This window comes from Copadichromis virginalis, linkage group LG3 (genome assembly GCF_057382275.1).
Source record: "Copadichromis virginalis isolate Kocher_CV1m ecotype Utaka linkage group LG3, C_Virginalis_male_GT1.1, whole genome shotgun sequence".
In the NCBI taxonomy this organism is placed as follows: domain Eukaryota; kingdom Metazoa; phylum Chordata; class Actinopteri; order Cichliformes; family Cichlidae; genus Copadichromis; species Copadichromis virginalis.
The window spans coordinates 2,179,705-2,206,171 of NC_140620.1; the positions used below are offsets into that span (position 1 = coordinate 2,179,705).

Below are 26,467 nucleotides of genomic sequence, written 5' to 3' on the forward strand. Positions count from 1 at the left end.
TCAACATTTGACCTGGATAACTGTGGTCTGGAAGGGAGATGGGTTTTTTTGACCTCTAGGGAGTCACCTACACCCACAGTGCTTTAACTGTTATGCACACTCATTCACGTGCAGTCACACATACACATAGACACGCAGGAACGTGCACATGTAGGCATTCACATGCACACACTCAAGTGAAAGTATGTAAACATAGCACTTAGTTTTATGGCACCTTGTAGAGGGTTTAGAAGGGGGGTCACTGATACAAAACTGCATGTAACAGACAAAGGAGTTGAGATCTGCAGAGGAGTTCCAGGGTCCTGTACATCTCCCTTCTAGAAGGTGTAATCAATAAGTGTGATCAATGAGTGTGGATTAATAAAAGTGTTGTGATTTGACTACTGAGTCCCCGGTGTTCTTTCTGGAGGCCTGAGGAATCTACGAACCGGGCGAAACTGTTTAGAGGTAACAATCTCCACAGAGTTTCCTGACTCTGTGTCACATGTGGGGTCAAAACGTTTCATGTGGTTCAAAGTTCAAAGCTGCTGACTGTCAGGAAGCATCAGACGAACATCATAAAACACCCCCTCTGACCTCAGCGCTCCAATCAGAGCAGGAAGGTCCCATGACGGAGGCACTGCGACCACACCCACACTTCCTGTCAGTCCCTCTGATTGATAGCCGCCTCCATCAGTATCATATATATCCATATAATCACCCTGACGCTATGATGTTGTGATGTTGGTGCTGTATGAACAACATTAAATGTTTTTACATATTAACATGATGTCTCTGTGTCTCTCTGTCACATATACAGTATTTAATCATTTTCTCACACAGTTCTTCTCTTTCAGATTTGTGTTGTTGTGTTTGTTGTCACAGGTTACAAAAAAGATTCTTACTTCACTCTAATGTATGTGAGTTTTTATTATATCTGCAAACATATATATATATATAAAAAAAAACACCCAGCACGCCCCTGCGGGCGGTTTATCCTTCAAGCTCGGGTCCTCTACCAGAGGTCTGGGAGCTTGAGGGTCCTGCGCAGTATCTTAGCTGTTCCCAGGACTGCGCTCTTCTGGACAGAGATCTCCGATGTTGTTCCCGGGATCTGCTGGAGCCACTCGCCTAGCTTGGGAGTCACCGCACCTAGTGCTCCGATTACCACGGGGACCACCGTTACCTTCACCCTCCACATCCTCTCGAGCTCTTCTCTGAGCCCTTGGTATTTCTCCAGCTTCTCGTGTTCCTTCTTCCTGATATTGCTGTCATTCGGAACCGCTACATCGATCACTACGGCTGTCTTCTTCTGTTTGTCTACCACCACTATGTCCGGTTGGTTAGCCACCACCATTTTGTCCGTCTGTATCTGGAAGTCCCACAGGATCTTAGCTCGGTCATTCTCCACCACCCTTGGGGGCATCTCCTATTTTGACCTCGGGACTTCAAGGCCGTATTCAGCACAGATGTTTCTGTACACTACCCCGGCCACTTGGTTATGGCGTTCCATGTATGCCCTGCCTGCTAGCATCTTACACCCTGCTGTTATGTGCTGGTGCATCTTTACACAGCCTTCACTTGGGGCCTTACTTGGTGTGATAGACCCCAGCCTCTATGGATATTGTGCTCCACCTGGCTGGGATCTCACTTGGGGCGGGTCCAGGGGCATACTGTGTCCATCCATGAAAGAGTTCCGCACAGCCAGGCAAGATGACTGGAAAGAGTCTTTGGTTAGGATTAGGCAGTGAAAAAGCAGAGTGGTTAGGGAAACTGACCGAAACTCATGTTTCGTCATTGAATCCTAAGAAAATGTTAGTAAAGGTTATGGCTGACTCCACCACCCCCAGTGGACTCTGAGACAGCAGCACGAGCCAGCTTATTACCTGTTATTTACACTGCGTTTTACATACAGATTTCAGGACACATCAGTAATTGACCTCAAGAGAGGTTTTCGGCCTTTTAACAATTATAGGGAGGATTCAGGGTCACCTGGTCCAGCCCAAACTATATGCTTTAGCAAAAAGGAAAGTTTGAAGCCTAATCTTGAAAGTAGAGATAGTGTCTGTCTCCTGAATCCAAACTGGAAGCTGGTTCCACAGAAGAGGGGCCTGAAAACTGAAGGCTCTGCCTCCCATTCTACTTTTAAATACTCTAGGAACAACAAGTAGGCCTGCAGTGTCCATGTTCAAAGGCATTGTAAACTTTTTCTGTTGATTGTAAAGTTTTCTTCCCACACAGTGTACAGTGGACTCCAATGTTTTTGTCACTTTTTATGGAATCAAACTCAAAGTAATGTAAGTACTTCCAATCTCTCTCCCACACTCGATACATTTTCCATTGTTGATCTGCACATGTCCGTTACCATGGACGTCACACTTGTACATCATTGTCATGAGACACTCTCACCAACAAACACGGTTTAGTAACGCAGTAACGCAGCGTGCTCGATCCCTTACATTACCCGTTACTTGAAAAAGGTAACTGGATTACTTGTAACACGTTACTGCCTTTTTTTTTCTTTTTTTTTTGCCTGTCCCATTTGGTTCTTTAGCCATCAGAATTGTTGTCTGAAGACCAACAAGGATACCCAATGGATTTACTTTGCCAAATGGATCTTCGTGGCATTGCCGTATTGGTCCATTTGATCAATCTTTGTTTTTATTATTTATTATATTTTATTTTCAGATGTTACAGACGGGACAGACATGAGTGAGGGATAGGAAAGGGAGAAAGAAAGAGGAAGGAAAGGAAAAACAGAAAGGGGGGGAGAAAAAAAATAAAAATCTCCTGGATCACCTGTTGAGAGAAGAATAGAAAACAAGCAAAAAAACAAAAAAAACAAAGCAACATACTAAACACAACACCATCGCATTAATCTAGCTAAGTGTAAACAGCAGTAAATACTAAATATTCAATGTTGTTGTGCAGCACGCAGGACAGACAGCGCACAATGTGCTTCGAAGTAGCAGCCAAGAAAGGTGTAATTTAAGTCTGTGACAGGGGATTTCTACGAATCTCCCAAACAGTTCTTCATTTTTTTTTTTCGTCTTTTTTTTTACTAAAAAAAAATTTCCAAGCGCACCATGTGCTTTGAGGCAGCAGCCAAGAAAGCTTTAGTCCGCGTCTGTGAATACCCATGTGTACATCTGTGTGCATACCTGTGTGGATCAGCATGCTTGCATTCCTAAGGTTTCTCCATGTAATGATCTGCTAGGGAGTGTGGGGAGCCACAGCCCTGTCCTCTATGGTATCAAGCAGGTATGGAGGAGATCAAAACTCCAGACATCCAGAGGCCCCCAGAACACAAGAGACCAAGGAAGACCCACAGAGGGGCAGCCGCGCCACTGTCCCAGTAAGAGCTGAGGAGAGTCCCAGATGAGGGCTCATTCAGCAGCCGCGGAGCAGAAGCCAGGGGGAGTTGCAGTGACGCGCCCGTGAGCTCCGCCGGCAGCCAGCTGTGCCTGAGTGACCGAGCCCCAGGCCGAGAGGCCGGGGGCTCGGTCACCTCTGAAATGGCCCGAGCGAGCCCCAATAAGCGGCCGCCAAGGAGTGAGCCGGTGTGTACCCGGACGCCCACCCCCAGACACAAAGAACCACCAACGCACCGACACCTGAGGGAGTCCGCCACCGGCAGGGGAAGTGATGGTGGGTGGAGATAGGCCCTCCAAGGTTTGGAGGCCTGAGATGTCCCCAGAGAGGTGGCGTCTGATACCCAACCTGACATATAGACACAGACATACAGGCACACACAGACACAAACATCCATTCCCACCCTCATGCTCTCATATGCACTCACTCCACACTCAACCAACGCGGAGACAGACATAAAGAGACACTGTACACACAATCACACTCCCCAAGCGTACTCTACCAACCGGGTCTAGGTACCCTTGCTCCTGGAGGGGGGGAACTGCACCCAGACCCAGGTGGTGTTACCCTTTTCCCTGCGGTGGGGAGAGGCAGACCGCCCCGACTCCGCAGCAGCAGGGAGGCCCCACACTCCAGACCGCAGTAACACGTTACTGCCTATCTCTGCACCTAAGAATGTCATTGTTTTAATCCAGAGTTACTCATATAAGGTTATGCATTTGTGCCTAAGAAATGATCCAGCTCCTCATATAAGTGAGGTAACACAGGTGGATATCAGTAATGTGCGTGCTGGAGCTGCTCTTCTACCTAGTGTTAGATTTGTATTGTTGATTGTCATTCATGCTTAGAAATATTTACTCATATATGCTTAGAGTTTATAGTCGATGTCATATTGATAGGGGTCTGATCCTTAATAGTCTGCAAAGACTTTGTGTGAATTCCAGGGTGTTCTGGCATTCACACCCTCCTGGGAGCATGGCAGCGGTCGTACCTTCTCTTATTGTTTCATGTTAGGATAAACACATCTATATCTGTTCTAGTCTAAGTGCCTTTTGTTTAGATGAACTGCTGGACTCCCAGGCCAGCAGATTTAGGCAAGTCTTTTACGGGGTCACACTCCAGATCTATGAAGTTTGTCACGATTTGAGCATGCTGTTTAGGGTCCATGGCCACATGTTCCAGCGCTGTAACCATGAGTGAGCTCATGTCATGAATAAATGTATCATAATAAATATCTACTAATATCATAACAGCAGCAAATATTGAGTATATCAGTACAGACTTCAGTCTTTCATGGGTTCAATGCTGATAACTGTTTTTAAACAAACTTTATTTTTTGCATTTGTTAACAAGTATTAACAAACTGTATTAACATTTATGGATTAACACATCTGTATGTGTGTAAAGCATGCCCCCCCCCCCCCCCCCCCCCCCACAGCCCCTTAGTGAGACAGAACAAACAAAAACCCTTTTCCCGTAAAGGCAAATCAATGAAGACAAATAGAATAACATGGGGTAATACTGCTGGGTCCAGAGGGTCAGAGATAATGACTCATTCTCAGCAATGTTACAGTTTAAAAACCAGACCAGAAATCCCTCCACACTCAGCAGTGTGACTGTCACTGCAGTTATTTCAGTGGGCTGAAGTTTGATCTGTGTTGTTTACTAAAGTGCAACAAAAGCTGTTTAACATGTTTCATTTTTAATTTGGACAGAAACATTGTGATTTTTGTCTTTTAAGCAAATATAGCAGTCTGTGACATCACTGATGAATCCATCCGTTGTGTTTGAGCCTGTTATCACTACACAAACGTTTGTTTAGTCTTTCCTGAGAAATAAAGTCAAAAACATGGCAGTCAGACATCCCACGCTGGGTAAAGGGCACTGTTGGTGGCTACACTTACTGTAACGCCCAGTGATTTTAGAGAATATCAGTAGTTACACACTACAGTGGGATATCCCAGCACTGGTGTTAAGACAAACATGGACACATACAGAATAGAAATAATATTTTGTAACAGCCGAATTAAACTCTGAGCTGATTTAGAAACATCACCTCGGAGCACTGTATGTTACTGTAATGTTTTACACTGAACAACAAGCTTTACTGTTGTCTATAGTTTAGTGTTCAGTGCTGAAAGCAGGATTGGGATTTTGTAAATGTGTAAGTGATTGACTTTGTGGAGATCAGAGTACATGAGTGCGTTTCAAACACGTGGCTGTTATGTGGGTGGGGACGATCAGCCGATATTTAGCCGAAGCTGACACTGAGAACGATCACAACCAGTCATGGGCCGTCTCTGGATCCTGAGCTGCACTCTGTGTGTCCTCCTGAGCTGGATACGTGTGGATCAAGCGGTGGCTGAACCGTGAGTTTGTCTTCAGCGTGTTTTTGTCTGTGTGAGTTGTTCACTGCAGTAACTGCTGTATGTGTGATGCTGTATGCAGCCAGTACCTGGTGGCCATTCCTGCAGTTATTGAAGCTGGAGCTGAGGCCAAATTCTGTGCAACTCTCCGACAGCCCAGTGGGACTCTGGTCATGACTGTCACTTTGATGTCCCGAGAGAAGAACACAACCTTATTCACGCATACGTCAAATGAGGCCTTTCAAAACTGTGTTCAGTTTGAGGTTGGCAACCAGCACTTTCACACACAAAGTGTGTGTTAGTTGTTATCGTAAGCATTATAGGCTTTAATGACTATCTAAATATCCCACTGTCTCAGGCTCCTTTGGTACAAAAGGAGGTGCAACATTTTCAGGTGGAGGTACGAGGAGACACATTTTACTCCAAACAAGTCAGAAAAGTGATGATCCGAGCGTCTGATCCCGTCACATTCATCCAAACAGACAAACCCATCTACCTCCCTGGACAAAAAGGTAACAATGTGCTGTTATGTTATATAAGACATGTAGTTCATTCAAATTCCAACATCATGAGCCAGCTGCTCCACCATCTCCAATTTGTGTAACAAGTTTTATGGTCCAAAATTTGGACACACATGCAATGATTGATGTGAAAGTTGTGCTTCATTTAGCAAACGCTTTTCAAGATATTTAATACGGTCCATCGACCGAAATATTTGTTCGCACTTTGAAATCTGAGTCCATCTTTGAATATAACTATTTTAAAAATTCACAGTAATGCAAAATAAAACATGCAGAATACTCAGAGTGCATGACTCCCCCCAAAGGGCAAAGTCCATATTATATCACTCAGACATGATTTATTGTTTGTACCATCTGTCCCCGATTAGAGTCAAATTCATTTTATGTGAAAGTTTAATGGTTTTATCCTTAATAGTTTTATTGTTCACAATTAAATTATGTTCAAACATGGAATTTAAAGCACCAAAGTGGAGGGCCACGGGTGCCAAAATGTATGAAACACATAATTAGACAATAAATGAAATGTCTTGTTAATTAAAATATAAATTAGTGATACCAATTCAATTTAAATAAATTATATATATATATATAAAAAAAAAAAAAAAACACCCAGCACGCCCCTGCGGGCGGTTTATCCTTCAAGCTCGGGTCCTCTACCAGAGGCCTGGGAGCTTGAGGGTCCTGCGCAGTATCTTAGCTGTTCCCAGGACTGCGCTCTTCTGGACAGAGATCTCCGATGTTATTCCCGGGATCTGCTGGAGCCACTCGCCTAGCTTGGGAGTCACCGCACCTAGTGCTCCGATTACCACGGGGACCACCGTTACCTTCACCCTCCACATCCTCTCGAGCTCTTCTCTGAGCCCTTGGTATTTCTCCAGCTTCTCGTGTTCCTTCTTCCTGATATTGCTGTCATTCGGAACCGCTACATCGATCACTACGGCCGTCTTCTTCTGTTTGTCTACCACCACTATGTCCGGTTGGTTAGCCACCACCATTTTGTCCGTCTGTATCTGGAAGTCCCACAGGATCTTAGCTCGGTCATTCTCCACCACCCTTGGGGGCATCTCCCATTTTGACCTCGGGACTTCCAGGTTGTACTCAGCACAGATGTTCCTGTACACTATGCCGGCCACTTGGTTATGGCGTTCCATGTATGCCTTGCCTGCTAGCATCTTGCACCCTGCTGTTATGTGCTGGATTGTCTCTGGGGCATCTTTACACAGCCTGCACCTGGGGTCTTGCCTGGTGTGATAGACCCCAGCCTCTATGGATCTTGTGCTCAGAGCTTGTTCTTGTGCTGCCATGATTAGTGCCTCTGTGCTGTCTTTCAGTCCAGCTTTGTCCAGCCACTGGTAGGATTTCTGGATATCAGCCTCCTCCTCTATCTGCTGGTGGTACATACTGTGCAGGGGCCTGTCCTTCCATGATGGTTCCTCGTCTCCATCCTCTTTCTTGGGTTTCTGCTGCCTGAGGTATTCACTGAGCACTCGGTCAGTTGGGGCCATCTTCCCAATGTATTCTTGGATGTTCCTTGTCTCATCCTGGACTGTGGTGCTGACACTCACCAGTCCCCGGCCCCCTTCCTTCCGCTTAGCGTACAGCCTCAGGGTGCTGGACTTGGGGTGAAACCCTCCATGCATGGTAAGGAGCTTTCTTGTCTTTATGTCAGTGGCTTCTATCTCCTCCTTTGGCCAGCCTATTACCCCAGCAGGGTACCTGATCACGGGCAGGGCGTATGTGTTGATGGCCCGGATCTTGTTCTTACCATTCAGCTGACTCCTCAGGACTTGCCTGACCCTCTGCAGGTACTTGGTGGTTGCAGCCTTTCTAGCGGCCTCTTCATGGTTCCCATTTGCCTGCGGGATCCCCAAGTACTTGTAACTGTCCTCTATGTCTGCAATGTTGCCTTCTGGTAGTTCAATCCCCTCAGTTCTGACTACCTTCCCTCTCTTTGTTACCATCCGACTACACTTCTCCAGTCCAAACGACATTCCAATGTCATTGCTGTATAGCCTGGTAGTGTGGATCAGTGAATCGATGTCTCGTTCACTCTTGGCATACAGCTTGATGTCATCCATGTACAGGAGGTGGCTGACAACTGCTCCGTTCCGTAGTCGGTATCCGTAGCCAGTCTTGTTAATGATCTCACTAAGGGGGTTCAGGCCTATGCAGAACAGCAGTGGGGACAGAGCATCTCCTTGGTAGATCCCGCACTTGATGGTAACTTGTGCTATGGGCTTGGAGTTGGCCTCTAGTGTTGTACGCCACATCCCCATTGAGTTCCTGATGAAGGCTCTTAGGGTCCCATTGATCTTGTACAATTCTAGGCATTCCAGTATCCAGCTGTGGGGCATTGAGTCATAGGCCTTCTTGTAATCAATCCAGGCAGTGCACAGGTTGGTCAGTCTGGTCTTGCAGTCTCGGCTGATTGTTCTGTCTACCAGTATCTGGTGTTTTGCACCTCTGGTATTCTTGCCAATTCCTTTCTGTGTCCCGCTCATGTATTGACCCATGTGCCTGTTCATCTTAGCCGATATGATGCCTGACAGGAGCTTCCATGTAGTACTGAGGCAGGTTATTGGTCGGTAGTTGGAGGGGACCGGTCCCTTCTTGGGGTCCTTGGGGATCAGGACCGTCCGGCCTTCAGTTAGCCATTCCGGGTGTCTCTCGTTAACTAGCAGCTGGTTCATTTGTGCTGCCAGACGCTCGTGGAGTGCAGTCAGCTTCTTCAGCCAGTAGGCGTGAACCATGTCAGCTGGATAGCGTAGTGGTTAGACTACACGCCTTTGGAACAGAGGATCGCAAGTTCGATTCCTGCCTGGGGCGTCTGTATCCAGTAAGGGTCCTAAGGCTAGACCCCCTATGCTAAGCAAGCCTACCGCAGACATGAGCGAGACAGATAAATATGAAGGCATGCCGGCTCGGACGTCGCCCGGATCAACAAGGTCCGCGTCAGGTGTTGAGGAACCAGGGCACCCTGACGAAAAGTGGGCTACTGGAACAAGAAGGCATCGGTGGGCAAGAGACGAAAAAAAGGAATATATATATATATATATATTAGGGGTGCAACAATACCTGTATCGATATTGAACCGTTCGATACAGTGCTTTCGGTTCGGTACGCATATACAAAATTTCAATTTATTTTATCAACTTTTCTTCTGAGGACGCTGTCTGTGTTGAGAGCTCAGTGGATCTGCGCTCGACAGTGCAGCCTAGGTGGAGTAGTCGAACGCGGTAGGTCGTTAACAGAGATTTGCCGTGTTGTGGCTTTAACGTCATTTCAGATTAACGCTGACAGCACTAGTGGGAACACAACGAATATGACTGCACATTTACGCCGACATCATCCTAGTGCAAAGACAAGTGGAAGCAGACAAAAACAACAAGCACGCATGCTACAAACTTTACCCGAGTCATTTAGACATCTTGGCATACAGCTTGATGTCATCCATGTACAGGAGGTGGCTGACAACTGCTCCATTCCGTAGTCAGTATCCGTAGCCAGTCTTGTTAATGATCTCACTGAGGGGGTTCAGGCCTATGCAGAACAGCAGTGGGGACAGAGCATCTCCTTGGTAGATCCCGCACTTGATGGTGACTTGTGCTTTGGGCTTGGAGTTGGCCTCAAGTGTTGTACGCCATATCCCCATTGAGTTCCTGATGAAGGCTCTTAGGGTCCTGTTGATCTTGTACAATTCTAAGCATTCCAGTATCCAGCTGTGGGGCATTGAGTCATAGGCCTTCTTGTAATCAATCCAGGCAGTGCACAGGTTGGTCAGTCTGGTCTTGCAGTCTCGGCTGACTGTTCTGTCTACCAGTAGCTGGTGTTTTGCGCCTCTGGTATTCTTGCCAATCCCTTTCTGTGCCCCACTCATGTATTGACCCATGTGCCTGTTCATCTTAGCCGATATGATGCCTGATAGGAGCTTCCATGTAGTACTGAGGCAGGTTATTGGTCGGTAGTTGGATGGGACCGGTCCCTTCTTGGGGTCCTTGGGGATCAGGACCGTTCGACCTTCGGTTAGCCATTCCGGGTGTCTCTCGTTAACTAGCAGCTGGTTCATTTGTGCTGCCAGACGCTCGTGGAGTGCAATCAGCTTCTTCAGCCAGTAGGCGTGAACCATGTCGGGCCCTGGTGCTGTCCAACTCTTCATACTGGAGACCCTTTCTTGGATATCTGCCACTGTGATGGTTACTGGACCCTGTTCAGGGAGGTCGCTATGGTCTGCCTTCAGATCCACTAGCCACTGAGCATTGCCGTTATGGGTTGCGTCCTTCTCCCATATGCTCTTCCAGTATTGCTCCGTCTCCAGCCTTGGTGGTGCTGTTCTCTTATTGTTCCCTTGCCACTGAGAGTACACCTTTGCTGGTTCTGTGGAGAACAGGTGGTTTATTCTCCTGCCTTCTATCTCTCTAGTGTACCTCCTCAAGCGGCTGGCCAAGGCTGTGAGTCTTTGCTTGGCAGTTTCCAAGGCCTCAGGTATGGACAGCTTGCTGTATTTCTTATGCACCTTCTTTGTCGCACCTTTCTGCAACTCCGTTAGTTGGCTAACCTCCCTCCGTGCTACTTTGATCTTGCCCTCTAGCCTCCTTCTCCATGGAGGGTACTGCCCCTTGTGGCTGTTCAACTTGTAGCCAAGCATCTCACTGATCGTATTGTAGATCAGCTTGTTAGTGTTGGTAATCATGGTTGTAGGTATCGTCCGTAGTGCTGCATTAACATCATCTAGCAGACCTTCTGGAGGTACTTCACGTAATCTTGGTAACCAAGGTTTCAAGCTTGGCCATGATCCTATTTTTTAGGTCAGTTCCTCTCGCACTCAACGATCCTTCTCCTATCGCACTTGGGGCTATGTACCCAATCTCGGGTGGGGGTGACCTGGTGTCCTGACTCCTCCTTGCCGTAGCATTTATGTTGTACCTCGTCAATCTCTAGCTGTGATAGCAGTCCCTTCTTTCGAATGTTGGAACACTGAGCTACTAGTTGTTTCGCCGTCATTGTGGATGTTGGGTATCGAAGAATCCATAGGTCCGTCATCCTATTCATGTAGCCCCTTCCGCCAAGGTTACTTGCGTAGTAGCATTCCAACAACGCCCTGTTTTCGTCTCTTGCCCACCGATGCCTTCTTGTTCCAGTAGCCCACTTGTCATCAGGGTGCCCTGGTTCCTCAACACCTGACGCGGACCTTGTTGATCCGGGCGACGTCCGAGCCGGCATGCCTTCATATTTATCTGTCTCGCTCATGTCTGCGGTAGGCTCGCTTAGGATAGGGGGTCTAGCCTTAGGACCCTTACTGGATACAGACGCCCCAGGCAGGAATTGAACTTGCGATCCTCTGCTCCAAAGGCGTGTAGTCTAAAAAAAAAAAAAAAAATATATATATATATATATATATATATATATATATATATATATATATATATATATATATGTATGTATGTATATACATTAATTAAATATCAGTGATTTCATTTAAATAATGTAATAAGTTATTTGAATGATCTCAAAAAGTTTCTTTTCATCTGGATGTTTTCAGTGGGGAAACCCTGAACCAGTGACTTTGTTTTGTTCCAGCCAGGGTGCGATACCAGAGCTCTGCTTTGCACTTCTTCCATGTAGCGAACGGCAGATTGTTCCTTCAGTGGGCTGGTTTCAGTCATTATGCAAATGTACTGTTTATAAGATTGGGGAAACTTGCAGTCAGCTGAGATTGAAGAAGTCACCTGGATCAATTTCTCCACTGAAAACGTCCAGATGAACAGAATCAACTTTTGGAGATTTACTTACCTGGATAATTGAGCGTACACCAACACACATTTAGGTTTTTATTTCTGATTTCCAGTTTCCAGCACATATTTAATGATCTTTTTATATATTCAATTCATTTTTTCTCATTTTGATTATTTACAAGGATAGTTAATTATTTCATTGTCCAATTATTGGTTTTCAATTTAATTAATTATTTTGTGTTCATTAATCAGTTTTATCTGTCACCCATCAAACTCAGGGACACAGACAATTTAATGCTTTGGCCGGGTGTCTGTTTATTTAGTGTGCCCTGCTTAATGCACACAGCCATTCGGACCTGATGGAGCTACACCACAAGAAATATTTTAAAATACTTGCCGTGTCACCAAATATGATTTTATTATTTTTATGTAGTGCAACCTTCAAGCATTTGGTCGGTCTGTCCACATAACCACCAATTCATATCAGTCCCTTATCTGAGATCTGTATTGACTTGCTGTGTAGGGTAAAAATCAGATGTTGTGTTTGTTGATAAGCTGCAGTGACAGATCACGATGCACTGCAGCACAGCAACCATGAAATATTTAATTGAAAATTGAAACTCAAAATACATAATTTAATTAATAATAAAATTGTTTAGATATTTAATTAATTATTTCCATTTTAATTAGTAATGTAATTAAGTGTTTATTTTGTTAATTTTAGCAGTCATGGCCCCAACCCTAATGGACCTTTGTTTTAAAGTATAAGGAGAGAAACAGAGACACAATCTCTTTAAAATTTTTCTCACAGTGAATTTCAGAGTCGTTGCGATGGATAATAAGATGCGACCGGCCAATCAGCTGGTGAGTTTTTGAACAGTGTTATTAATGATGCTGTTTAGAATTGAGATGCAGTGATTTACACAACAATTTCTTAACTCCACCTGTCTTTGGTTCTTTCTTTCAGTATGATGTCATTGAACTTCAGGTAAGAGAATATCTCCAGAAAAGGTTTTTTTACTTCTGCTGTAAATGCATCAACACAATGCTGAACACATGGAGTCAGACTTGATTGTTCCCTGCTCACTGCTTATGTACACACTGCTTCTGCAGTATTACTCCAGGTCACTGACAGTTTCAAAACTGGACAAATTGGGTTGCATATATACAGAGGTGGGTCGAGTATCCAAAAATGTTATTCAAGTAAGAGTAGCATTACTTTAAAATATTATTAAGTAAAAGTGAAAAGTAGTGTTCAAAAAAATACACCAGAGAGATTGCTGCCAGCGCTCGTAGGGTCAGGTGCAGCTGCCATTCCAGCCAGTCTTTAAGCCTGTATAATGATATTGACAACAAAGAGTTGTACTGGTCTTACAGCCAACAGGAAAATGTCCAGAATGCCAGATTCCCAGTCAAGTCCTGCTGTCACCACAACTTTGCACTGCCAGTAAAGTTAGAAAGCTAGCTCCCTGTGACTCATAGCTGACAATGGCCTTACCAGCTTATTATTCCTTTCATTGGTATTATAGAAAATGAACAAATAAACAAATGTTCAAAAGAATTATTGTGTTTTTACACCTGCCTTTTCATTGGCATTGTTGTCATTTTAGAGGCAAGGGAAACGATATATATATATATATAAAAAAAACACCCAGCACGCCCCTGCGGGCGGTTTATCCTTCAAGCTCGGGTCCTCTACCAGAGGCCTGGGAGCTTGAGGGTCCTGCGCAGTATCTTAGCTGTTCCCAGGACTGCGCTCTTCTGGACAGAGATCTCCGATGTTATTCCCGGGATCTGCTGGAGCCACTCGCCTAGCTTGGGAGTCACCGCACCTAGTGCTCCGATTACCACGGGGACCACCATTACCTTCACCCTCCACATCCTCTCGACCTCTTCTCTGAGCCCTTGGTATTTCTCCAGCTTCTCGTGTTCCTTCTTCCTGATATTGCTGTCATTCGGAACCGCTACATCGATCACTACGGCCGTCTTCTTCTGTTTGTCTACCACCACTATGTCCGGTTGGTTAGCCACCACCATTTTGTCCGTCTGTATCTGGAAGTCCCACAGGATCTTAGCTCGGTCATTCTTCACCACCCTTGGGGGCATCTCCCATTTTGACCTCGGGACTTCCAGGTTATACTCGGCACAGATGTTCCTGTACACTATGCCGGCCACTTGGTTATGGCGTTCCATGTATGCCTTGCCTGCTAGCATCTTGCACCCTGCTGTTATGTGCTGGATTGTCTCTGGGGCATCTTTACACAGCCTGCACCTGGGGTCTTGCCTGGTGTGATAGACCCCAGCCTCTATGGATCTTGTACTCAGAGCTTGTTCTTGTGCTGCCATGATTAGTGCCTCTGTGCTGTCTTTCAGTCCAGCTTTGTCCAGCCACTGGTAGGATTTCTGGACATCAGCCACCTCCTCTATCTGCCGGTGGTACATACCGTGCAGGGGCCTGTCCTTCCATGATGGTTCCTCGTTTCCCTCCTCTTTCTTGGGTTTCTGCTGCCTGAGGTATTCACTGAGCACTCGGTCAGTTGGGGCCATCTTCCCAATGTATTCGTGGATGTTCGTTGTCTCATCCTGGACTGTGGTGCTGACACTCACCAGTCCCCGGCCCCCTTCCTTCCGCTTAGCGTACAGCCTCAGGGTGCTGGACTTGGGGTGAAACCCTCCATGCATGGTAAGGAGCTTTCTTGTCTTTATGTCAGTGGCTTCTATCTCCTCCTTTGGCCAGCCTATTACCCCAGCAGGGTACCTGATCACGGGCAGGGCGTACATGTTGATGGCCCGGATCTTGTTCTTACCATTCAGCTGACTCCTCAGGACTTGCCTGACCCTCTGCAGGTACTTGGTGGTTGCAGCCTTTCTAGCGGCCTCTTCATGGTTCCCATTTGCCTGCGGGATCCCCAGGTACTTGTAACTGTCCTTTATGTCTGCAATGTTGCCTTCTGGTAGTTCAATCCCCTCAGTTCTGACTACCTTCCCTCTCTTTGTTACCATCCGACTACACTTCTCCAGTCCGAACGACATTCCAATGTCATTGCTGTATAGCCTGGTAGTGTGGATCAGTGAATCGATGTCTCGTTCACTCTTGGCATACAGCTTGATGTCATCCATGTACAGGAGGTGGCTGACAACTGCTCCATTCCGTAGTCGGTATCTGTAGCCAGTCTTGTTAATGATCTCACTGAGGGGGTTCAGGCCTATGCAGAACAGCAGTGGGGACAGAGCATCTCCTTGGTAGATCCCACACTTGATGGTGACTTGTGCTTTGGGCTTGGAGTTGGCCTCTAGTGTTGTACGCCACATCCCCATTGAGTTCCTGATGAAGGCTCTTAGGGTCCCATTGATCTTGTACAATTCTAAGCATTCCAGTATCCAGCTTTGGGGCATTGAGTCATAGGCCTTCTTGTAATCAATCCAGGCAGTGCACAGGTTGGTCAGTCTGGTCTTGCAGTCTCGGCTGACTGTTCTGTCTACCAGTAGCTGGTGTTTTGCGCCTCTGGTATTCTTGCCAATTCCTTTCTGTGTCCCACTCATGTATTGACCCATGTGCCTGTTCATCTTAGCCGATATGATGCCTGACAGGAGCTTCCATGTAGTACTGAGGCAGGTTATTGGTCGGTAGTTGGATGGGACCGGTCCCTTCTTGGGGTCCTTGGGGATCAGGACCGTCCGACCTTCGGTTAGCCATTCCGGGTGTCTCTCGTTAACTAGCAGCTGGTTCATTTGTGCTGCCAGACGCTCGTGGAGTGCAGTCAGCTTCTTCAGCCAGTAGGCGTGAACCATGTCGGGCCCTGGTGCTGTCCAACTCTTCATACTGGAGACCCTTTCTTGGATATCTGCCACTGTGATGGTTACTGGACCCTGTTCAGGGAGGTCGCTGTGGTCTGCCCTCAGATCCACTAGCCACTGAGCATTGCCGTTATGGGTTGCGTCCTTCTCCCATATGCTCTTCCAGTATTGCTCCGTCTCCAGCCTTGGTGGTGCTGTTCTCTTATTGTTCCCTTGCCACTGAGAGTACACCTTTGCTGGTTCTGTGGAGAACAGGTGGTTTATTCTCCTGCCTTCTATCTCTCTAGTGTACCTCCTCAAGCGGGTGGCCAAGGCTGTGAGTCTTTGCTTGGCAGTTTCCAAGGCCTCAGGTATGGACAGTTTGCTGTATTTCTTATGCACCTTCTTTGTCGCACCTTTCTGCAACTCCGTTAGTTGGCTAACCTCCCTCCGTGCTACTTTGATCTTGCCCTCTAGCCTCCTTCTCCATGGAGGGTACTGCCCCTTGTGGCTGTTCAACTTGTAGCCAAGCATCTCACTGATCACTGCTGCCGTATTGTAGATCAGCTTGTTAGTGTTGGTAATCGTGGTTGTAGGTATTGTCCGTAATGCTGCATTAACATCATCCAGCAGACCTTCTGAGTGTACTTCACGTAATCTTGGTAACTGGCTACGGGGGATCCAGGTTTCAAGCTATACCTCGTCAATCTCTAGCTGTGAGAGCAGTCCTTTCTTTCAAATGTTGGAACACTGAGCTACTACTATGTGTAGTAGCTGTCACTGTCACTTGATTTAACAGGATCCTCACAGTAACAGGATTGGACAGTGGCTAAATGAAACATCCAATAGCAGAATACTGCAGCTTTCTTACTCCTTGGATGCTGAGGCCCCTGAGGGACCGTACCAGATCATTGTGTCAATGGGTGAGAGGAAAATATCTCACAACTTCAAAGTGGAGAAATATGGTAAGTCAGTCTTATTTATTCTTAAATTCTTTGTTGTAATGGAGTGCAAATGCTGACATTCATATTTCCCCCAGTTTTACCCAAATTTGATGTGACAGTAAATATATCTGAAGAAGTGAGTATTGGGAAGGAAGACATTGAAGCTAAAGTGTGTGCAAAGTAAGGAAAAGTTCTTTCAGGACAAATTATGTGTTGTAAAATCTGGAGTTTGGAGAGCAAATGACTCATAATGTTTACTTATTTTTCTTAAAACAGGTACACGTATGGACAGCCTGTACCAGGACGTGTTACAGTCAATGTGTGCAGACCTATTAATTTGTATAGAGGTTTTGGTATATCGTCGCACGATTACGATCTTTTGGCCCTATTGCAGATGGGTGGCTCCTGCCACACAGAGACAAAGCAGGTACAGTTATGGCTTCATTTCTCTTTTATTCCCTGATACTTTGGGTACATTCAGGCCACTGCATTAGCATTACGGCACACGGGTTGCCTGCTGTACTCAGTTAAGCTGGCGCCGTGTGTCCTCTTTACTTTTTTTCACTACAGTTTCATTGTCTCATATGTCACATACTGGGTTATGTGCCTTCATTGAGCCGTGAGCTAAGGCAAGTGGTGTGTTTCATTATGTCTGACACACAAGAGAATACAATTTCAGACTGTTACACTGACACAAGCAGAATGAATAGCTACAGGGTTTACTGAAACATGCAAACACAAATAGAAATACAGCCTGAAGTCTCTCAGGCAAGCTTCCATGAGTTCAAACCCCATTGTTAGATTCAAAGAAGGACATGGGAATAAAGGATGTGCTTTTGCAACAGGCTGCTCAACAATGTGATACAAGTTCAAACTGGTTGTCTGCTAAGTTGTCTGTTATGTGTAGAAACAATAATCCCTTGAGGCAGGTGTCCTTGTTGTGCTTGGATGGTTCATAGGTCAACATAAAGTACCTGATGCAAATAAAGGAATGAAAGAAAAAAAGCTTTCTCTAGAAATGATCAGGTATGGGGACTGAACTGGAAATGAATGTAAAAGCAGCCAAAGTCTAAACAAAAACTGCTCAAGCAGGAAGAAATTAACAAAGTTTGGCTCTTTGGAAGCCAACAAACAAAAAAAAGGGTGGTTGGGTGAAGATTTTTTTCACAGTACTGTATAACATATATATGGTAGTACTGAGATTTTGAGGATGTAAATGAGATGCTGCTGGGAAATTTAAACGATACAGTGGTTTTGTGAGGTGATACCATCATACTGCTATACAGGCCCAGCTCGACAGGATGTTTGGGATGTTGTGGAGGATACAGCGTCTGTTTTTTCCAAAAAGAATTTCAGATTTCGATTCATCTGAGCACAGAGCAGTGTTTGTCGTTTTAAATGAGCTTTTGCCCAGAAAAGAATGCAGCGTTTCCAGTTCGCATTCACATTTGACTTTTGAACTTTGTGCGCAGATATTGATTTGTGGAAGTGCTCCTGAGGCCATGCAGTGATCTGAGTGGCAGAATGATGACAGTTTTTCATGCATTGCTGCCCAAGGACCTGGAGACTGCATCTGATAGTGGATTTCAGCCTTATCCTTTGCATGTTTTGATGACATTGTGCGCTGCAGATGATGAGATATTCCCCGTCTTGATAATTTTACATTAATGAAATTATTCTGTCATTGTTCTACAATTTGTAGACACAGTCTGTTGCAGATTTGTAAACCTCCGCCCGTCTGTATTTGTGAGAAACTCTGTCTCTCTATGATGATCTTTTTATACACATTAATCTGAATGATCTGTTGCCAGGTAACATAATCAGTTGCAAAATGTTCCTTCAGCTGTTTATGTTTAGTACAACTGACCCCTCCAGACTTTTGTCCCCCCACCCTGCATTTTTAAACCATATTGCTTTCATCAAATTCTAAATGAGCTCAAGTCTTTCATGACTCCTCTCTAGTTTGAACATTTAATATATTTTATAGATTAGACTGTGAATGAGATTTGATTCTAATTTTGGTTTATTCTTGTATTAGTGATTTTCTTTCTTTATTGCTCTTTCCAGGCAGACAAGACTGGCTGTGCAACTTTTTCCTTCAACATGTCAATTTTTACTAAAATGGACCAAAAGGTGCTTCAAGATGTTCTGGATATCAGGGCCAAAGTGGAAGAAGAGGGAACAGGCAAGTTGTGTTATTCCTTTAAAATGACACATCAATGTATGTTTAACCAAAAAGGCATTCACAGGATTGTAACATGAAAGTTTTTACATTCAGGTGTTTCACTCCCTCAAGAGAAGAGAGTCACGATTTCTTACATCCTTGGAAAAGTGTCTTTCATTAACGTGCCCAAGGTTTGGGAACGGGGATCTAATGTGGAAGGAAAAGTAAGCCTAACATGTTGTTTTCAGCTCAGTTTGTCGTAGCAAAGCACATTTAAATTGTTTGTATTTTCCATTGATAGAGCATTGTGTTCTTCAACAGGTCAGAGCAGTGTACCACAATAATACACCAGTTTGTGACGCACCGGTCTACCTGTTCACGGGACGAATGTGGCAAGCACGCTCACTACAAAATCTGACAACTGACAGCAACGGTGTGGCCTCATTTTCTTTCAGCACTGATAACTTTGACCAGGATATCCAACTCCATGTGAGCTGACACACGGAAACAATGTGTAATTTAATGCAGCCATGACAGCAGCCTGAAGCCACAATTGGTTTGTGATAGGCTGCAAATGTCCAAATACCTCCCACAGTAGGAAGCTGCAATCCTGAAACAGTTTATGACTCATCTTCCTCCACCTTTGCCTTGCTTATAAAGTCTCGTTGTCCAATGTTATTTGTAGATCAAGTTTTTAAATTTTTGTTTCCTATCCCCAACTAGGCAAGCCTGACACCAACAGTGGGCAACCCAGGATATAGAACTGCATACTATGACAGGGGATTTCACACATTATCCATGTCCCAGCCGTCTTCTCCCGATATTAAAACAATCAGCTCTCTAGAGGTACAGAAGAAGGATAAAGCAGTGTCCTGTGACGCAGAAGAAGACGTATCAGTAAACTACACTATAGTGGGAGAGTCTCCGGGGTCTGTGGATGTCATTTATCTGGTGAGTTATCTCTGGGTTTACTACAAAGTTGAACATGACCAGACTTTTTGTGTGTTTGCTAAAAAACTACTGTTGTAATGCCCATCATGACTGAAGAAGAAACTTTCAGTCCATCATGAGAATCCAGCAGCTTCAATCTATTTCAGCATAAATACTGATCCAGCCCAAACTATATGCTTTAGCAAAAAGGAAAAAGCCTAAACTTAAAACTCGGAGGGCGTCTGTCTCCTGAATCCAAAGTGGAAGCTGGTTCCACAGACCTCAGGTCTGGTCCCTGTGCTTTGTCCCTCATCATTTTCTGTCAGCTTAGTAATTAGCCTCAGTGTTTGGTCCTTTGTTCATGATATCCTTAGTTTTCTCTCTCTGCTAAGTATTTATATTCTTAGGCCTTCGTAGATTTTGTCATTTCTGTTCTCAGTTAATCATGCTTTCCCTGTGTTTCCCCTGCACTTTTCAAGTCTCGTCTTTTAGTGACTCCACGTTTAGTTATTTTCTGTTTTATTTTTCTAATCCTTTGTTTTGTGCATCTTAGGATTCTCAGGATTTGTATGTGTAAAAAGAATTTATGTGTGCATAAAAAAGAATTTGTGTACGTGAGAAACTCTGCACTCAAGTTTCAAGTTACAAGTACAAATTTTGACCCTATTTTTCTTCCTTTCATCTGATTGGCCAATGTCCTGTCATATAGTTAGGGCTGGACCAGGTGACCCTGAATCCTCCCTTAGTTATGCTGCAATAGATGTAGGCTGCCGGGGGATTCCCATGATGCATTGAGTGTTTCCTTTCCAGTCACCTTTCTCACTCACTATGTGTTAACAGACCTCTCTGCATTTAATCATACCTGTTATTAATCTTATTGTAGGGTCTACCTTACAATAGAAAGCACCTTGATGTGACAGTTTTATTGATTTTGTACTGTATAAATAAATTGAATTGAATTATTCCGATTGATTCTCACTGAAGGCATCAAAACATCAAAATGAATGAATACATATTTAATCATTTGGTGAACAATGCTGAGCACTTGTTGGCCTATTTTGTGGTCCATCTCATCCCAAACCATCTCCTTTGAGTTTAAGTCAGGTGACTGTGGAGGCTAGGCCATCACTCTCCTTCTTGGTCAAACAGCACTCACACAGCCTGGAGGTGTGTTTGGGGTCGTTGTCCTGTTGGGAAATAGATGATGCAATGGCATGTGGCTGCAGGATGCTGTGGTAGCCATGCTGGTTCAGTGTGCCTTCAGTTTTGAATAAATCCCCAACAGTGTCACCAGCAAAGCCCCCCCCCCCCCCACACACACACACACACACTATCACACCTCCTCCTCCATGCTTCACAGTGAGAACCATGCATGTAGAAACCATCCATTCACCTTTTCTCTGTCGCACAAAGACACGTCAGGTGGAACCAAAGATCTCAAATTTGGACTCATGAGACCAAAGCACAGATTTCCACTGGTCTAATGTCCGTTTCTTGTGTTTCTTGGCTGAATCGTAGCATAAATGAATCACTCACTCACTCACCCCCTCCCTCCTGGCTCACAGCTTCTTCTTCTGCTTGGTTGGCAACCAATGTTAAGGCGCATTACCGCCCCCTGGCTCACAGCTCAGTGGACATTTAGATGTGAAAATATATATCTAACACGTGAGGAAAATACTAATAAAATAAAATAAAAATAAATAAAATAAATGTTACCTTTAGAAATCTTTTTTTTTGCTCTTTTTTGCTCTATAAAAATGGTTGTTTTTCTTTTTCAATCACTTATCTTACCTGTAGGATTTACTAAAAAATGGAAACAAATTAAGTTTGAGTGAAAATGTAAATTTTTTGCACTCTCTGGTCAACTGACTCAGTGACTCAAATGACTCAAAACACCCGATTCACTTTGGTGAGTGACTCACTAAAACTCGATTCAGCAAAAAGAATCAAATTTACCATCACTACCTGCTACTGGAACTCTGTGTGGCATTTATCTGGACTCTAATCTGAGCTGCTGTTAACTTGTGATTTCTAAGGCTGGTGACTCTGATGAATTTATCCTCAGCAGAGGTGACCCTTGGCCTTCCTTTCCTGGGGCGGTCCGCATGTGAGCCAGTTTCATCGTAGCACTTGATGGTTTTTGTGACTGCACCTGGGGACACATTCAAATATGAATTCTAACAGTTGTGTCAGCTGTTCTGTCAGCCGTGTACCAACCTGACTTTTGCACAAAACAACTGATGGTCCCAACCCCATTAAGAAGGCAGGAGATTCCACCAATTGACACTGATAAGGCTCACCTGTGAGGTGAAACATGTCAGGCGAGGGTTTGCAGCACTGTTGTGCAGCAAAGTTGTGTACAGGGCTTTGAGTGCTCAGAAAGAGTAGAAAAGCGCTATATAAGAACCAGTCCATTTACCGTTACCATTCACTGCCAGTAAAGCAAAGGGCAGCTCTGAGGACTCTAAAACATAAAACATATTTAGAGATATTTATATACTTTTCTTTGCTTCAGTATGCATCTACATTGTAGAAAGTATTAAAATAAAAATTAAAAAAACACTGAATGAGAAGGTGTGTCAAAACTTTTAACTGGTAGTGTATATCCACCAGTGTTGGTCAAGTTACTTGAAAAAAGTAATCAGTAACTAATTACTGATTGCTTCCCCCAAAAAGTAATTAATTACTTAGTTACTTAGTTACTTTTTAAAAACACGATTTACAACCTGAATAGGTGATAAAGTGATAGATCTTTCAGCCCAATTCTACTTTTTCTACATAATCCATCATACAAAATGTAATCAAATGGAAAAGTCTCTCTTTTTAAAACTTGTTTTATTAGTTTTAATCTTTTAACTTCATGCATCAAGCAAAAATTTAATTATATGCAACATTCTCTGACTGGAAGAAATTAGTTCAACATTTAAACCTGTTTTCTGCACATTCCAGCACATAAAATAAAATATTTTTTGTGTTTACACTCAGTCTTTCAAATAGATGCAAGTAAAACACAGCAGAAAATAAATAAAGTCAAAGACTCAGCGGTCCTGTTGCTCTATTTTCACCTGTAAAGCAGGACTGCGATAGGCGGAGGTTTACCCTGGTGCAGGTGTGCCGCGGTCAGTTAAAGAATCCGCGAGTTTCTCTGTGAGTTTCCCATTACGTCGTTGCGCACTCGGTGCTTGTTTGGAAGTTTAGGGGGTTTTTTCGCTGTAAAAAGAAGTTTTCTTCCCACGCACAACAGACGCTAATGTTTTTGTCACTTTTTATGGAATCAAACTCAAAGTAAGGCCAGTACTTCCACGCTTTAAACGCTGCACGCTCATACTCTCTCAATCAATATGTGATCCACTGTTGATCTGCACACAGCTGTTGTCACTAACGGCGCACTCGCTTACGTCACTGTCGTGAAACATTCTCGCAAAAAATCACGGTTTTAGTAACGCAGTAACGCAGCGTTCCTACGGGAAAGTAACGGTAATCTAATTACCGATTTTGCAATAGTAATCCCTTACTTTACTTGAAAAAAGTAATCAGATTACGCGTCACTGCCCATCTCTGATGTCCACAGATATCAGTGCTAGTTCATTCTTGTTTTTAAATGATTTCTGTCTTCCAGGTGTTGTCCAAAGGAGCAGTCACCATGCAAGGACAAACACAGGTTGAAGTGCAAGATAGATCGGGTAAAATTCCCATATTTCCACAAATGCCACAGCCAAGCATTGACGTTGGTCTGTTTTGTTGATCTGTGGATGCATGTTTGGACCTGTGTTTCAGTGAATGAGGGCCAGGTGTCCTTTAAAGTCAGAGTGTCTCCTGAGATGGCTCCAGAGTTCCAGGTTGTGGCTTATGCCGTCCTGCCAAGTGAGGATGTAATTGCCCACAGTGCTGACTTCTCTACTGACAAATGCTTCAGCAACAAGGTGAGTGTAATTCTAGAGGTGTGCTGTGTGTTTGGTGTCTGCAGTCATGCCATGTCGTTCAAATCAAAGTCAAATTCAGTTGGCTAAATCACCTGAGGATTTCTAGCATCAGTAAATGGACTGGTTGTTGCACAGCTGTTTCTACTCTACCTAAGGATTCAAATTGCTTCTTTATATGACCTCATGACCCGCTCACTCCCATTTATACAAGCACTTTTTCAATGATGATGCAAGTCCTACCTATCTAACACTGACACAGTGTTCATACAGTGTCCAACGTGGGCTACAGCCATCACATGGGACTCATGATTTGTCACTCACCACAGTGAAGCAGCTCATTTAGCCAGCTGTGAGTGGGGACTCATCACAGTCACTAAACTTCTACGGGTGTTTTGTGTGTGTCAGGTGTCAGTGGAGTTTTCACCGTCTTCAGCCGTCCCAGGTGAAGAGACCAACATGCAGGTGACGGCCCTGCCACGTTCTCTGTGTGGTGTGAGCGCCATCGACAAGAGCGTTCTCATCAAGGAGCCTGGGAAGACTCTGGATGCAGATAAGGTAACTGCTGATATTAACACCAGTGAGGTGGACACATCCCTTATTTCCAGAGCCTGTAGTGTCATGAGTTACCAGCAGCTCATGCCTTCGCTCCGGTACTTGTGTCCTGATAAGTATTCTTTGGGCAGTCGTACATTGAAGTGTTTTAAACAGTCAAATGCTGAGTTTGTCTTAAAGCAAACTGGTATAAAAAATACAAGGTTACAAATGCATGTGTCTGTGATGACAGTCTTTCTAGCGAGTAAGTAAGTACCATGCTTGTTGCTCATGTGGTTGCAGACAGCAATATTTTAATCTTATAAAATTAATTCCTTTTGAGCAAATTAATATTTCAACATGGAGATAAATCCAGGATCATGACCTTTTTTTTTTTAGCAAATAATTCAACCATGCAAACAAGTGTATGACCTGCCAATCACTGTCTGCTTTACTCGAGAAGAATTTAACTTTGCACCAAAACTGCTCAAATACACGAGTATTTGTTGATGTTAAACATACAGCAAAACCTGGAAAAAGTGATACTTGGTGAGTTTAAGGAGCTACAGAGACAGCTTCAAATGGAGAACACTTACTGTAGCCATATAAGTCACTAAGAACGATGTGGTGTTTATAGTAAAATTGTAGAACTTCTGTAACATTTGGTAAACAGATACTTCAACTACAACACCTCACATCTGCGAACACTTACTGCTGACTTGATCATTTTTATTTATTTATTTTTTCAGAATTCTTCTTAGATAATGTAGCAATTGATTTGAGCCTAATCTGTACTTGTATTTACACCAGTACTACAGGTAAGAGTTAAAAAACACATGTGGATCAAATGTGACCAGGCAGGCAATAAATGTTTGGAGGTTTTGCTGATCTGCACTTTTCTTTTCAGATATTTGACTTGCTCCCACTCAAGAAATCCTCAGGTATCCCGTATGAGGTTGATGATGCTACAGACTGCCTTAATGTGAGACCAAAAAGATATGTTTTGCCGCACCCCAGTCAAGAGCAAAATGACGCCTATGCAGTTTTCCAGGTAAAATACAAGTATACCTGTGAGTCCGTCAAACTTAATCTAAATACAATAGTTTTTGTTGTTGCACCAGTTTTTGCTGATCTTTGTGTGCTGCTGAAATATGTAGAAAGTCGGACTGAAGATGGCGACAAACTTGCTTTTTCGATTGCCTTCATGCCTCAAGTTCAAAGGAAAAGTCTACCATCAAGGCCCTGGTGTCTACTATGATGGCCCTCCTCATGTCTACTATGGTGAATCATTCACTTGTTTGTGTTGTGTCTGGCTATAAATTTTGCTTTGTATTTACCAAAAAGAAAACAGGAAATTAATTTTTCTTTTTTTATTTAGCTATGGCTCCCCGGTTTGGAGATGATTCTATTCAACTAAGTAGTCCTGGTCTGGGATCTGCTGGGCAGCTTCCTCCACTAATAGTGACAGCTCGCTCTTTCTTCCCTGAGACGTGGATCTGGGATCTGGTGGAAGTTGGGTAAGTATCTGTTGTGAAGAGATCTGGTGCATATTCCATTTTAAAAAGTTTATACGATCACATTTAGAAACCCATGTGAACTTTCTGCTGTGTCTTTGCACACATGAAAAAGATGAAAATAGAATAATTGTGAGTTTTTTCTTGAGCATGTTTTGATGCTTCAGGCTGATGTTTTGTCATATTTAAAGTTTTGTGGGATACATTATTTCACTGTCATCAGCACCGTGGAGCTCTTTTACTTTGTCAATGCAACATATACAAGTCATTCACACTGCAGGATGTAACTACACTGTTATACAAGTAATTTACAGACATAAAAACATGTTTGATTGTGTTACAGAATATGTTTGTGTGTATCTGCTGCTTCAGAGACGATGGGAAAAGGGGCGTGTCCCTGACTGTCCCAGACACCATCACCACCTGGGAGACGGAGGCTTTCTGTTTGTCCTCTCAGGGTTTTGGTTTGGCTCCTCGTAAAGAAATGAAAGTCTTCCAACCTTTCTTCCTTGAACTCACCATGCCCTACTCCATCATCCGGGGGGAGCACTTTGAACTGAGGGCGACTGTCTTTAACTACCTGACCAGCTGCATCATGGTAATGAATGATTAAAGTGTTTAGATACATGTCTGTTCATAGCCAAGGAAAGCCATACTGAAAACATGACTTTCTAAGCAAAATTTATATCATAGTTATTAAAATACAATAGAAAA

General features: G+C 44.1%; 1 protein-coding gene across 1 annotated transcript in view; it reads left to right on the forward strand.

The window, feature by feature from the left end:
- The first annotated feature begins 5,606 nt into the window (after positions 1-5,606).
- Positions 5,607-26,467, forward strand: part of LOC146712273 (alpha-2-macroglobulin-like) — a 34,202-nt gene continuing 13,341 nt past the window's right edge. Inside the window, exons 1-19 of the mRNA XM_085451991.1 lie at positions 5,607-5,720; positions 5,800-5,980; positions 6,076-6,229; positions 12,782-12,834; positions 12,938-12,958; positions 16,547-16,712; positions 16,787-16,871; positions 16,968-17,118; positions 18,759-18,876; positions 18,970-19,079; positions 19,177-19,344; positions 19,579-19,806; positions 23,405-23,468; positions 23,563-23,708; positions 24,114-24,263; positions 25,147-25,290; positions 25,397-25,520; positions 25,618-25,756; positions 26,126-26,351. Of these exons, the coding sequence (XP_085308117.1) occupies positions 5,641-5,720; positions 5,800-5,980; positions 6,076-6,229; positions 12,782-12,834; positions 12,938-12,958; positions 16,547-16,712; positions 16,787-16,871; positions 16,968-17,118; positions 18,759-18,876; positions 18,970-19,079; positions 19,177-19,344; positions 19,579-19,806; positions 23,405-23,468; positions 23,563-23,708; positions 24,114-24,263; positions 25,147-25,290; positions 25,397-25,520; positions 25,618-25,756; positions 26,126-26,351 (2,508 nt within the window). The 5' untranslated portion in view covers positions 5,607-5,640. The remainder of the gene's footprint in view (positions 5,721-5,799; positions 5,981-6,075; positions 6,230-12,781; positions 12,835-12,937; positions 12,959-16,546; positions 16,713-16,786; positions 16,872-16,967; positions 17,119-18,758; positions 18,877-18,969; positions 19,080-19,176; positions 19,345-19,578; positions 19,807-23,404; positions 23,469-23,562; positions 23,709-24,113; positions 24,264-25,146; positions 25,291-25,396; positions 25,521-25,617; positions 25,757-26,125; positions 26,352-26,467) is intronic.